Raw genomic sequence first — 14,513 nt, forward strand, 5'->3', positions numbered from 1 at the left:
ATTTCGGTCCTGTGTGTGTGTAACATTAAAAATAATTATAGAGTGAAAATTGAATTTCCCCATTCGTGGGACTATTAAAGGAATTCTTCTTCTTCTCATCAGTTGAAGGATCCCACTAGGTATAGCATTTATTACTAAATGATATTCTTTATGGGTGACAGGAAATGTTTTAGATCTAAGAAATTCCTCCCAACTGAGAAGTTGAGCTTCATTATTTTGTAAGTCTGCTAGAAAAATGGATATTCCTGTCCACCCAATGTAGCTGAACTAAGCTTCCTGCACAGCTGAAAGGCAGCGTCATCGCCACTCCCCCCCAATAGGAAGGGCGCATCCCGGATAGATAGCTAGCTGGCTAGCTGTACTCAACACAACGATGGCAGTTAACCTCAGCAAAAATGGCCCTGCGTTAACATCTGCATTCAAAGAAGTGGTAGATGAAAAGTCCAGCACCAACTGGTAAGAGGCAGCCTTTTTCACACAGTGTGTAGCAGGCGTTACTTTAGCCTCAGTGTTGGCTAGCATTGAGCCAGCCACCCAACGTTAGATAAACTTAACCTGGGGCTAAATGTTACTTAGTTAACCACAGCACACTTCCTACTTGTTAAAGTGAGCGATAACGAAAGACAAAGTCAGCGTCGCTTTACAATGGAGTCCATTTTTCTCACATTTATTGCCTGTCTGACGTGTGTCAACGTGAAAGCTGAGCTAACTGAATAGCTTAGTAACATTGTTAATTAGCTAGGTTCAAAGCACACCATCTCTATGCTGTGTAGGCTTTTTATTCCAATCTTTTAATAACATTTTTTGTCATGTAAGTCAATGAATAGGGTAATAGCTACCTAACCCACTTCCTGGTAAGATCTAATTTTTTTTGTATTATTGAAAATAAATTAATTTACAATATCATTGCAAGGAAAACATGACCATAACACCAGTCAACATACGCACAAGGCACACCGGATGTAAAGGATAACTTAAATTGTATAAAAGAAATTATATATAACAAATGAAAGCGAATAGAAAAAAATAATAGGACAAATAAATAAATAAATAAATAGATAATAATAATAATAATAATAATAATGAATCGAAATTATTTTTAGTTGCTAGGGGTCTTCAAACACATTCATGATATCAGAGGTTAAACATGGCCAATATGTGAAAGTCAAATCCAGGAACTTCCTCTTTGCTTTACTTGTGTGTGTGTGTGTGTGTGTGTGTGTGTGTGTGTGTGTGTGTGTGTGTGTGTGTGTGTGTGTGTGTGTGTGTGTGTGTGTGAAATTAAACCTGTTGACAGCTGCAGTGTTTAACGATGACCCCGATTCATTAATCCCAAGGAACAATTGCCCAGGGAGTCCTGCAGGCTCCATATTCATTATGAAAATGTGTCTCTTGTGGATGTTTGCCACTCTTCTCTCCGCTTTAAGCACTTGGACAGACACCGCCTATTGACACCATTACTTGCTGTTACTCTAGGTTTTTTTCTGAAATGATGCTGACAGGAAACATTTAAAGATGTAGAATAAAGAAGCGATCTGTGGTCGGCTAGTTTCAGTGTGAGCAACTTCCACTTACCTACCTCTGAATGTATGCTCTAAATACACTCTACTGGTCAGAGGCAATTGCCCTTATATAAGACCACTAAACATGACAGTGAGCTTGTGTTCCTGTATTGTTCTTTCTGTAAACATTAAAATATACCGGTCTGAAATTCACATTCCAAGCAGAACTTTAATTGTCACTGTAAAATTTTAAGGTGATTATCATGTCAGTTACAAAAAATTGAGCAGTTGGCTACATGACAATAATGCAAGCAGATCTCATAAGTTAAGTTTCTGTATGAGCGAGCTGCATGATGATTGTGGTACTGATCTGAGGCAAAATTATAAGAGCATGGCTTTCTAATAAACAGGACCTATAACTCACTCACTCATCACTTATCTTCAACCGCTTATCCGGGGTCAGGTCGCGGGGGCAGCAGCTCTAGCAGGGGACTCCAAACTTTCCTTTCCCGGGCCACATTAACCAGGTCTAACTGGGGGATCCCGAGGCGTTCCCAGGCCAGTGTGGAGATATAATCTCTCCACCTAGTCTTGGGTCCATCCTTACTAGATGCCTAAACCACCTCAACTGGCTCCTTTCAACGCAAAGGAGCAGCGGCTCTACTCCGAGTTCCTCACGGATGGCTGAGCTTCTCACCCTATCTCTAAGGGAGACTCGAGCCACCCTCCTGTGGAAACCCATTTCGGCCGCTTTTACTCGCGACCTCGTTCTTTGGGTCATGACCCAGCTTTCATGACCGACCGTAGATCGAGAGCTTTGCCTTCTGGCTCAGCTCTCTTTTCGTCACAACGGTGCGGTAGAAGACCTAAAAAAGACCTAAAAGTCTTAGATATTATTTCATATCTTAATAAAGTCTAAAAAAATAAATCCTTAAGCACGCCTTGTTTTGTCCAACAGTCCAAAACCCAAATGTATTCAGTTTGCTAATGTTTACAACAAAGAAAAGTATTAGGTCAGCATATTTGAGAAGCTGGAACCAGCAGATTTTTGTTGTTTTCGATTGGGGTAAAAAAAGTCAATTATCAACATAGTTGACAATTAATGTTTTGGTGATTGATCTGGGCTCGACAGTTATGGTTGCTCGATTGACATTGGCAAACATCTTTGGACAAAAAGTCCAAAATCGGGATAGTAAAGTGTGCACCCTAGTATTTTGCATTAGTGATATTTAAATATTGCTGTTACAGTCAGAACTAGACAACACTGCACATGTGTTGGTATGTTTTCTCACATGTGCACAGAAATCTGTTTTAGAGACTCTGGGGGTGAAAAGTGACTAAACCCGTCAAGATCACAAACAAATGTGCATCAGACTGACAAAGAACCAGATTAGCATGAACGAAAAACATAAGGGAAATTTGTGAAGTCTCAGGAAGTAAAGTATCCCGGCATCTTTATTCTGCACAGCTTGTGTACATTGTACACCTCGATAAAAATGACACATCACATTCATGAGTTCATGGTAGCACACCAGACTGGACTGTGGAGCTAACTGTGGAGCTCGAAGGCAACACGAGTGGGCGGCTCAACAACATCATGAGGTGGAGGCTGCAAGAGCCGGGCTGATGTACACTGCCATTCGAAAGAAGCCAGCAACCACTTTTAAAAGATGGTGTGAGCCCTGGTTGATTAATCACCTAATCGTGTGAGCTTCTTATTGAACTATAGCTTTATCCATGCCTCTTTGCCTAATATTCAGCAATTACTACTATATTACTGGCAATAATACAGCAATGAATGCTTAATTTTTAGATTTACCTAAACAACTTACCATCCAACCTACGTAAGCCTGAAACAGTTAGAGCCACTCAGGTAAGTGTGTGAGAGCCTAATAGAATTGTCTAGTATTTTCTCAATATTTAGTACCAATAAACAAAAACTCTTCGGCCCACATTTAACCCAAAAAGCATTACCCAAATGTTAAAGAAGACAGATTGTATGTCCACTTGAAGAGAATGACAGAAACAAAATGGGAAATGTGCCTTTCCCGCAGGAAATTGCTCAGTATTAAGTAGGTATTCAGTTTGTGTAGGAATGCTAATCGTTAGTCATTTTTATTGGGCATTTAATTTTAAGGAAAAGTCAATGAAATCTTTACTGGTGCAGCCATAGGCATGCAACTTGTAAAAGTTACTGACATGGCTGATTTATAATGGGATTAAAACTGCAGCGATACTTGAGTGTAGTTACTCCCCTACTTCCCCAGTATGTATCATTTTGGGTTGAAGAGCGATGGTTGATCCAAATCTGTTTACAACACTTCCATTGTTTTGTTTAGTGCAAAATAATGCACATCAGCCTCCGGAGCCAACACTTTTCTGTCTGTCTGTGTGATCTCTTTAGCTGGTGTTTTTCACATCCTTAATTCTGTGTTTTCCACAGGGCCTTGTTCACCTACGAGGGAAACAGTAATGATATCCGTCTGGCAGAGAAGGGCGGTGAGTAACTGAGCCGATATTGTTATTACGTTTTTTATGATCTCAACACGATATTATCAAATGTGCGCAGGAATGTCATTGTCAGCATACAGCTGCAGTACTGGAATAATCAGCACAAAAGGACTGCTTGCCTCTGCTTTCTCACCCCCATCATTTGCGAGAGGAAAAAAGTCCACAGTTACACAACTAACCACAGTAACCATTTGACTTTTCCACAATGTTTCTGCATCAGATGGAGGACTGGAGGAGTTGGTTGAGGAATTGAACAGTGGAAAAGTGATGTATGCTTTCTGCCGGGTTCAGGATCCAAATTCTGGCCTGCCTAAATATGTCCTCATTAACTGGGTTTGTGCTACACTATCTGTACTTACTTCCGTACATTTGTTTGTCGTCTTTGAAGTGGCCGTCCTTGAACTTTGAAGAGTCATTCTTTGTGTTTCAGACTGGAGAAGGAGTGAAGGATGCCAGGAAAGGAATATGTGCAAATCATGTCCGCTCCATGGCCGATTTTCTTAAGGTAACACTGCACTAGTTTTTGAGTTGGCATGCTGCGGGCATTCTTGGAATAATAAGACTGCTTTGTTGGATTGGTGTCACAAAACACACTAGTGGGTGGTGCAAGCATACACCCCATTTGTGCAAGAATTAAAATGCATTTTTATTTCATGCTGTTTCAGGGGGCCCATATCACGATAAATGCCAGAGCAGAGGAGGACGTGGAGCCTGAGGTGATCATGCAAAAGGTGGCCAAAGCCTCAGGAGCCAACTACAGCTTCCACAAAGAGGCTTCCAGCCGCTTCCAGGACAGCGGCCCTCAGGGTCCTGTGGTATGCAGTGCATGCAGTTCCTGCCTTGTGCCCTACTGTTTGCTTATGTTTCATGCTAGAAAGATAAGCAGAGGCGTAGGCTCCTTAATCTCTAAATGTGGATACATTAGAAATGTTTGTTTTTTCTTTTCTTTTTGTTATGGGCCGTCATTCACACAACAAACTCTCCTAAGGAGAAGAATTAGAAAATGCTGGCTTACAAGAAAGCCCTAAATACATTGAATTTAGTCCGCCATGCTCTTTCTACAAGAGAAAGCAACCATTGGTTCATATATGATACTTGGTAAAGGTGCCATTTTGTAAAAAGTAAGATTTTCATGTATTTTTTTTCATTATTAGCAGGACGAGGTGCTATATCAATCCTTTGAAAGTATCAAAATGCTCAAACCACACTGAGATGCACACAGCCTATATTCAGAAACTGAGCTTTTAAACAGGCTCTCAGGACTTCTGTTAGGTTGTGATGTCAAAACTATACTTTATATAGGCAGAAAGTGTCGTCACAGTCATAACCTTGCAGCAGTGACGTTGCAGAAGACCCGGAAGTGACCAGTCAGAGCAGTTCGGGCATCTGCAGAGGGGCTTATAGAGACAGGCTCTAAAACAGAGTTTTAGACAGAGGGTAAATCCAGGTATATTCAGACACACCTTATGAGAAAAATAATGTGTTATTTCATATTCAGAGAATATAAACATGTTTTTGTAGAAACCCAAAATGCAAGTATGAGCATTTTGTAGTAGTGAGCATTATATGGGACTTTGCATTATATAAATTAGGCACATCATGTGTTAATATTCTAATCCATCATCTTGTGTGACATCCAACTATAAAGCAAGGAATCTGTGCGTCTCTGTGTGTAATTTGCATATCTTTAGAACTGTGCATGCCACCTACTTCACAATTAGTGTATGTATCGCTGGGGACCCAGCGACGTGCTTTGTATCGCAGCAGGAGGTGCAATTTGAACAAGCTACATCTATAATATTAATAAACTTTGATTAAACGAGCAAACCTTTGAAGCCCCACCCTAACTGCTGCACAGAGACTCTGAGATGTCTTCGCCTGTCTTCTGTGGTTTTAACTTTGCCGTGGACGCAGGCGGCTATGAAATAAAAATAAATTGATGGCGTCAACAAATGAAGTTGAAAAGAATATTAAATCAGGTCATGAACCGCTCGCTGGCTGCTTTGTCTCGCTCTGGGCTGGAGTCTGTATCAGCAGAACTTGGAAGCCTCTCCCATCTCCCCTGATATGCAGCTTTAAAGTAAAAGTACTCATGCAGAATGGCCTATTTTAGAATCATATACATTATATTACTGAATTATAATTATTGATGCAATAATGTGTTCACCACTTTAATGTTGCGGTTGGTAAAGGTGGAGCCCATTTGAATTATGCCTTCTTTATATTCGGCTGGGTTGTTTAATCTGTAGTATTACATCATAGTTTAATACAATTGATATTGCATTATTAATCTTAATCTGCAAAGCAACTAAAGTTGTCAAATAAATGTAGTGGACTAAAAAGTATAATATTTCCTTCTGAGTTGTAGTCAAGTAGAAGCATAAGAAAATAAAAATACTCCAAGTACAAGTAGGCTGACCTCAAAATTGTACTTAAGTACAGTACTTGAATAAATGTACTTAGTTACATGGGCCTGACAGAATGTTTGCAGGAGGGAGTAGAACACCAGAAATCCAGCAGGGGCAGGCGGGATGGGATTAACAAAACTGCAGTTAAACCAAAGAATTGCATGCTGGGTAGAGCTCGCTCTCTACAGTAGCCTCCATTCAAGAACCGAAAGAGAGACCGTAGATGTTACCTTGTAGCAAACTCAAACATTTCAAGTATCAGCGAGGTAAATGTCAGAATTAACACTTGTTCCAGGATATAGCCCGGTCCAAAATAGCCATCTGTTAGCAAATGACGGCTATACTTAACATTGCTACACAGCTGTGTCATGGCAGGTGTATTGTCCAGTGTGAAGTAGTGTGGATGAGCATTTTCCAGAAAGCTGCAAGCAGGATTACAGTTTACCAAGCACTTAGCCTGTTCCCAACAGACACAATTTCAACAGGCGCAGTACTGGTCAGTTTAAAAGAGGATAAGTGTTTTAAATTCTTATCCAGGCAATGAATAATGACTGTAGTAACCAAAGATGCAACAGTTCTCGTAGCTGAATCCGACACTTTTTGTTGTTCTTATAATGTAAAATGTTTACACAATGATATGAAAAAGTCTTTTCCTTCATGTAGGGCTCAGTGTACCAGAAGACCAACGCTATGTCTGAAATCAGGAAGACAAACAAAGACAACTTCTGGGCCCAGACAGAGGTAGGCTCCTGAACTCTCATTAAGATACTGCTGACTACAATCTCACCTCTGAGGCAGTGTCACGAGTACCTTAAGCAGCTCTTAAAAATTTGTCATTTTTATATAAGAGGTTTGTGAATCATTGACTCATTGAAATTGCAAGGAAATATTGCAGGAGCCTGCAGTTTTGAAATATTTGACACATATTTCCATTTCTGTCAATAGCCTATTTAAAAATACAAGGCAGGCAGTTTTTATCCATCACAAATGCAACCGTAGTCAGCGAAAAGCATTTCTATAACTTTGTCCTTTGTCTGCAGTTTTGGTTCATCACCATAACTGTCACACACAAGCTTGTTAATGAAAGTAATATTTGCAAAAATACTAAACCCGTCGCTGTCCTTCCCGGCGGGTCTGGCTTTTAGAAAGAAGAGGAGAAACGTCGACAGGAGGACCGGCGCAAGGCAGTCGAGGAGCGCCAGCAGCTGGAAACAGAGAGGAAAGACAGAGAGGCCAAGGAGGCGATGCAGAGGGACAAAAGAGACAAGGAGAAGGCCTCTCAAATCGACCAACAAAAGTAGGTGTCAGCTGAAGGAAATGCATACCATTAAGACCGGTTTGAAATGGCACCCGTTAAAGGGTTCAAATTACATTTCCTCTTCTCGTCTTCTAAATGGTCATCTGTTGAATAGGAAGTACCAGCAGCAGCAGGAAGCTGAGAGCAAAGAGCAGGAGAAACAACGCTGGGTGAGTGTCTCACAAGATTACACTTTGAGTAAATGTGTTTAACCAGTGAAGTACCCCGACAGAGACATAAGTAAAAGGCCGAAACTTTTTTTTTCAGGGAAAATAAAGCCTATCTTATCTTAGAATAGGACTGAAGCTCTGACAGAACAGTCCTTAGTTAGGCACTACCCTGGTTAGGCAATAAAATATAATGGTTAGAATGAAAAAGCTGCCAATACTGTTTTTAGGTCTGTACGGCAATGACAATGAAGATGGGGAACAACAAGAACACCGATAAATAATGAATGAAAGGCTACTCGAACTGTACGATGACACTTTCAATTTCCCGGACCATGTATTCATGGGTGTACATCGACTGCCACTGCGATTCATTCTGAATTTGATTTAAAACTTCTCGAAAAAGGTGGCGCCCACCCCTTCCACCGACACTTTTAGTGCCCTGTACTCCTCCTAGATACATTGAAATGGCTCACTCTTTGTCTATAACAGCAGCAGGCTAGCTGGCCAGTGACAGTTGAGTCGACATTATGGCTCGCCCATCTCGAGCACTATAACGATACAAAGATACAGGCAGCCCCATGTACATTCTCAACCTAGATGCAGGCATGATGGGACAAGTGCCGATTCAAAAACTGACTTTACAGTCATAGTTAGGATTGCTTAAGTTAAGATAAGAAAGGTCTGAGATAGGATAGGCCACAGTCATGAGTTTAGGGATTAATTGTGCAATCAGAAGATGGGATCTTTCCTGTCTTTGAACTTTAAGTTAATATAGGACAAGCAGTTAGGCTATTTTTTTCTGTAATGAGGCCCTCAAGATGCTGAAATGTGTGAATGTGGATTGGTGTGAAATATACTTTCACATTGAGTTTTAACCACTTCCTTTACGATTATGTTGACAATTAATACGTTTCGGTAGTGCACACATCTTGTTCAGTTAGGAAGGTAGCTAATGTCAGCAGTGCCAACATTGATATTGACGTTATCAGGAGGAGAACCAGGAAGCCCAGAAGAAATCTGTCAAGAGAGGTGAATCTGTGGAAAAGGCCAATGTGAGTTCCCCTTCCTGAAAGTGCTCTCTTCTGCTACTACTACTTTCCCTTTTCCTGCCTATCTCAAAACAGGTGTTTATGTCTTTGTAAACAAATGTGAACCATTTGAAGCTCAACATAACACATGTCTTCCTGCCTTTACTGCACGGAAATCAGACATCTATCTGTTTTAGTATTTTTTCTCTCTCATTAACATTTCCCATCACTGCGTTAACAATAACTTGCGGCCTTCTAATGCTTAATGCCTCCTTGTTTTTCTCAGGAGGCAGCATCTCTCATCTCTCAGCGCGCTGTGAACCCCAGAGAGATGTTCAAGCAGAGAGAGAGGGGAATAACTCCCAGTGACTCAGACGTGCCCTCTGCTGCCCCTGCCAGCCCCCAGCCAGGTATCAGCCCTGCATACACTGTGACCTCTCCTTGTTAATGTTTGCTTTAAATGTCACAGCCCCTCCTGCATTACTGCAAAGCTCTCTAAGCCTCTCTCTCAGCTAGCGGTAGGTACTGTTGATTTTTCAAAAGGAGATTGCCTCTAGACGCTGTCTTTTTTTCAAAACTTTAACTTCCATCAGACTACCCAGTTGTCTCATGTTGTCATTCTTAAGGCTGTGTGTACATCATGGTGTCTTTCTCTTCTTCTGCTCAACCGGTTTGCACTTTGTTTTCTCTCTCGTCCATTTATCTTGCACGTTTTGGGTTTTCCATGTGTGTCTGCTCAGGGCGTCTGCAAAGCCCTTTTCTGTCTAAGCCAGTGTATGAAGGTGAGCGAGCCAGTTCACCTCAGCGCCAAGCTTCTCCTGCGCCAGCAGGCTCCGCCTCTCCTGTCCGTGCCACAGGTGTGAACTTACACCACACACACACACACACACACACACACACACACACGAACACACACACAACATACTGGGCGACAGTTTCATACTTAACTAAAAGCTCCATGCTTCATTACTCATTATTGTTTCTGTGTGTGATCATCTTCTAAATTCCCTAAAATCAAACATTTCATCCTGAGTCATGCTTCCATTTAATGTCCTTTCTGTTTCCTAAGAAAAGTCCAAATTATTGTTTTGTTACTCCTCAAGTGAAATGTGCCAAAAGTGTCTGAGTCTGGTGGTTTCCAGCCTGTGTGGACTTGTGAATGTGTTCCCCTGTCTACATGCATGTCTGTGCTTGTGTTTTGGATGATAAGAGCCTGATGTGGATGATGGACAGTCCAGGTGTGAGTATGATGAGCAAGAGCCGACCCCCCAGGAGCAGTGTGAAGGTGGGGCCCGTTTTATGAGACACCAGCCTCAGTGTTAAGCATCACTTTCTCAACCCTACCATCTGCTTCTTTTAAAACTTTTTTTAATTAGTTATAAGCACATATTATTCCCTGGAGCCAAACTGCTGTCAGGATCAGCTGCTGCTGCCACCTGCTGGTCGGTAGACAGCCCAGCTCAAACATCATACTCATAGTAATCTGTTTTTTTCAGAGGAGGCACCGGTTGCCAACTCCTACATCCAAGAGACAGCTTATGAAGAGCCCGCTCAGGTGATTGTTTACTTCCCTTTAGCAGGAAATGCTATGATAGTTTTCTTCCATCATAAAAACAGTTCCAAAATGCAACTTACTTTTATTCCAGCCCCAGGTGGAGGAGAATATCTCCCCTGAGGTGACTGCTGAGGAGACTGCTGAGGAGACACCAGACAGAGGCACCTGTGCCAGAGCCTTGTATGACTACCAGGCTGGTAAGTTTGTATCACTAAACTGTAACAGTAAATGAATTAACCTTGTCACCCTCGTCAATGTACAGACTGGACTCAAATGAACAGAAATAGCTGAATTTGGGGAAGTGAAAGAAACATTCCTAGTCAGTCAAGCAGCTGTCACTAATAAATAAAGAGCAACTTTACTCCCTGTTTTTGCTTGGATGTGCACTTTTCACAAATTACAAAAATCCTTACTACAGTAGGTTTTTCACAGTTTTTTTGGAGGTCAAAGGGACAGAATATCTGTATTTTCAATGGAAAAAGGGCAAATCATTTCTGTTAGAACTAGAGCTGCCAGGTGTGTCTCCCCCTCCCACGCAAAGAAGAGATGAATCTTACTCAATTGTTCCTCCTGGCTCTGTTAAGGCCAAAATACACACGTTCCCCACAGCTGCCTGCTATTTTCTATGTACAACCCCTCTACAACGGTGGCAAAGTAGGACGTCACGCCACTGTCCTATTTTCAGTCTCACCGCCCATGAGCATGCAGTGTACAAAAAAAAGGCTGATTGGTCCAGTATCATATTAGCTGCAGGCAGACCGACACACACACATATGACTAAACATGAGCCCCTCCAGGCGGAGATAATAATATATTACAGTATGTTAACAGCCTGTCACTCTTTAAGTAGTTTCTTGTTTGTAATGTTTGCAGAGTAGGAATTAAAAAGACTTGTGTTAAGGAAATTCCAAAAAGGTAGTGTCTGAAAATATACACCATACAGAAAGTTTGCTGACATTCATGAGACCCTGCTCTTCTCCTTTAGCTGATGACACGGAGATCTCATTCGATCCTGACGACATCATCTACGGGATCGAGATGATAGATGAGGGCTGGTGGCGGGGCTACAGCCCAGATGGCCATTTTGGGATGTTCCCAGCCAATTACGTGGAACTTGTCTAGCCCAGCCCTCTCCCCCCCTACCCCCAGATCATCACACTGGCAGCCCCAGAGGACCTCTGCAGTAAAACAACACACAAGTGAGCCAATCAGGTTAAAACGAAAGCAAACGATCCTCCACATCTTGGACCAATGAACGGATGCCAGAAACTTTTTTGAAATATCTCGTCTTTTCAAGAAAGCAATTCCATTATTTTATTGATAATGTGAGCAACTGATGGCATAGTTTAGGGATTTGTGAAGACCCATAGTTGGACCAATACTCCCTTCCACTCCCCTCCAAAGATGCATCTCTTTTCCTCTAAATGTGCTGCAGTACAATATCAGCCTTTGTTAATTCGGTTGTGAGCATCAATAGCACTTCTAGTTCACATTCCTTATAAAGTGTCTTGAGTTAATTTCAGGTATATTTAGTTGTTACTTGTAGCAAATGCTCCTGTACATTTCAGGAGGGAAAAAAAAAATCAAAGATGGCGATACCAGCTATAGAATAATCTTTTGCCTTGTTTTTGCCTTTTCCCTGGCAGACTGACTTTCCTTTTTTAATGTGATTTGATCCTGTGTGAATTTCAAACCATGTTTTACTTCTGATCTCACTGTGGTTGAAGTGAATATTTCAAAAAGAAACAAAAAAAATCAGATGATGTTTGCTGTGCTCTGGGTGGATTTAGCGGGGAATGCATAAAACGGTTCAGTTCCCTTTTACTGTGAGTACATAACGGTCGTTTTCATTTCAAGGCCTTCGAACTCTGTACCATATTATTTGAACATATTTAACTTTTCAGAGACAAGCTGAAGAGAAGAACCTAAGTCAGCATTATTTTTCTTAGTTTGGATCTCGCTGGTCTGAGGTTGAGTTTGAGTGCATAACAGATATATCTAATAAAACCTAATATGTGCTGTTATGGTGCCATAAAGACAGGACTTTTTAACTGAAAATGTGCAAGTTCACGGTTTTTATCAATGAATAAAATCCTTGCTCTTTTAAGCTTTCGAGGTCAGTTGATAAAAAAGGAAAAACAAATAGAAAAGGGCATCATGTATCCATTTGCATTATTCATGTTTGTTTTTTTTCCAGAGTCAATTGTAACGCAAAGACATTCTTCATAATAAAATAAATAAATATGCCCAGCTGTGTTGTCATATCTTCTCAGGTAGGCCAAGTATATCACAGGCTGCATACATTTCAGAAAACCTAAAGGGAATTTCAGAGGTCTAACAGGAACTCAGACGTACACACAGACTCAGTATGTGCTCTACTATCAGTTTCCTGGAATGAGACAACAGCTGGGGAATTCACCTCTAATGCATAGGTTTCATTTTCACATGAAAACTGATTTTACTTATCTCACATCCTTCTGTTAAACCTTGGTTCGCTGAATGACAAAGGATGTCCTACAAATTTAAAATAATCAAAAGACTGTATGACATATGTATAAAACGTGGATTTCCAATATATTTTATAATCTCAGTCTACCTCTATTATCAGTTTACTTGCTTTGCCAATTCCACATTATTTCTTATATTTTTGGGGTTTAAGGTAACCTCTACTAATGCATTTGCATATTTTATAAACATACTCACGTCAGTCAGGTTATACTGTAAGGTAACATTTGTCATAAATTGCTAATCTTTTTTCTTTCTTAAATTGCAATCTTTGAAATGTTAGGCCCTCAGGAGTGTTTCATAAAAGTCCTGCTGTATAATCTCACATCTAAATAATAGTTATAATAGTTCCATCAAATACTTCCCAGATATTCAGTTTCCACCTGTATCAAATTTAGTCTTTAAATGCTATTTAATATCGTGTCACTAAATGAATCAACCTGTTATTTGGATTTAGTTTCAGGATACTTTCCACTTACACCTACACCATATAGAAACACTACAGATACAAAAATTAAAGTTTTACACCTGTGCTTTTAATGATTGCAGATCTGTACGTTTGTCTTTATTCCTTAAACAACAGGGTGCGTCTTTAACCCCATGACCGTTTCTCACCATCACTGGATTCTTATTTACCAGTTAAATACTTTATCAGATAGTTCCCAGGATAGTGACTCACTTCAGCCAGGAAATCTTTTCTGTGTTGGATTCACAATATTTTCTCCACTCGTCATTTACATTGTGCTGCCCTCACCTCAACCTCTTATGTTTATGTCAGTGAAAGTCTGAAATGAATAGCTGGGGATTTTCTCGATCATCGTCTCCACATTGATTTCTTTTTTGACGCCTGCAGGAGACAGAATAGCTCACAAGAGCTCTGAAAAACATATTATCTCAATCAAATAGAATCAAAGTTATTGTCCTAAAAAGCTTTGTGTTATTGTATAAGTTCAAACATCACCACACCTCATCTTTGCGCGTTTTTTATTTCTGCTTTAGATCGTTCTTGCCTCATGAAGCCTATGTGTCTGCATTTAAGTAGAGAATCAGATGTCTAATCTAGATCAAACATTTTATTTCTACATTTTACATCTACATTTGTTCATATCGGAGCTGCGTAAACACTTTAATATCACATTACTTCCATTTGTGCAGAGAACCTTGTTGATCATCTCAAAAAGGCAAAACAAAAACTTGTTTTGTATCTATCAAACGAAAGAAAAAAATCCCTCTTGAGATTTGGACAGTTTGTAGATATTTGGTTATTTTGACATTTAAATGTTAATCATTCTGAAATGTCATACTCTATCCGCAACAGATGGAGAAATAGGGCATCCCCCTTTTAAACAGATCAAAAACATGGGGAGGAAATGTGGATAGTGTCGAGTGCAGCTTCATCACCCATCAGTGTGTTTTTTTTTTTATCACAAGATCATTTCACTGAGTGTGGGACTGACAAAGGACAATGGAGAAAGCAGCTTGACCTTGATTTCAATATGACCATGACAAACATAAAATCTTGATACACCTCCCTCTG

At 40.5% G+C, this 14,513-nt stretch overlaps 1 protein-coding gene across 2 annotated transcripts; it reads left to right on the forward strand.

Moving 5' to 3' along the window:
- Window positions 1–315: 315 nt before the first annotated feature.
- dbnlb (drebrin-like b) lies at window positions 316–12,717 on the forward strand. 2 transcript variants are annotated; one of them, XM_083912490.1, is made up of 15 exons: window positions 316–456; window positions 3,946–4,001; window positions 4,234–4,346; window positions 4,444–4,518; window positions 4,679–4,828; window positions 7,085–7,162; window positions 7,567–7,718; window positions 7,834–7,888; window positions 8,878–8,940; window positions 9,203–9,326; window positions 9,657–9,773; window positions 10,127–10,201; window positions 10,413–10,471; window positions 10,563–10,668; window positions 11,457–12,717. In XM_083912490.1, the coding sequence occupies exons 1-15, from the start codon at window positions 374–376 to the stop codon at window positions 11,591–11,593; spliced, it is 1,443 nt and encodes a 480-aa protein (XP_083768616.1). In that variant the 5' UTR covers window positions 316–373; the 3' UTR covers window positions 11,594–12,717. The 2 variants fall into 2 exon arrangements, with proteins under 2 accessions (XP_083768616.1, XP_083768617.1); XM_083912491.1 differs by lacking the exon at window positions 9,657–9,773.
- The last annotated feature ends 1,796 nt before the right edge of the window (window positions 12,718–14,513 follow it).

This window comes from Echiichthys vipera (assembly GCF_963691815.1).
Source record: "Echiichthys vipera genome assembly, chromosome: 4".
NCBI lineage: Eukaryota > Metazoa > Chordata > Actinopteri > Perciformes > Trachinidae > Echiichthys > Echiichthys vipera.

Coding starts and splice junctions, on each gene's coding strand:
- dbnlb (XM_083912490.1), top strand. CDS start 374: ATGGCAGTTAACCTCAGCAAAAATGGCCCTGCGTTAACATCTGCATTC. Junction 7,719..7,833: donor TCTCAAATCGACCAACAAAA/GTAGGTGTCAGC, acceptor TCTGTTGAATAG/GAAGTACCAGCAGCAGCAGG. Junction 10,202..10,412: donor CCCCCAGGAGCAGTGTGAAG/GTGGGGCCCGTT, acceptor TGTTTTTTTCAG/AGGAGGCACCGGTTGCCAAC.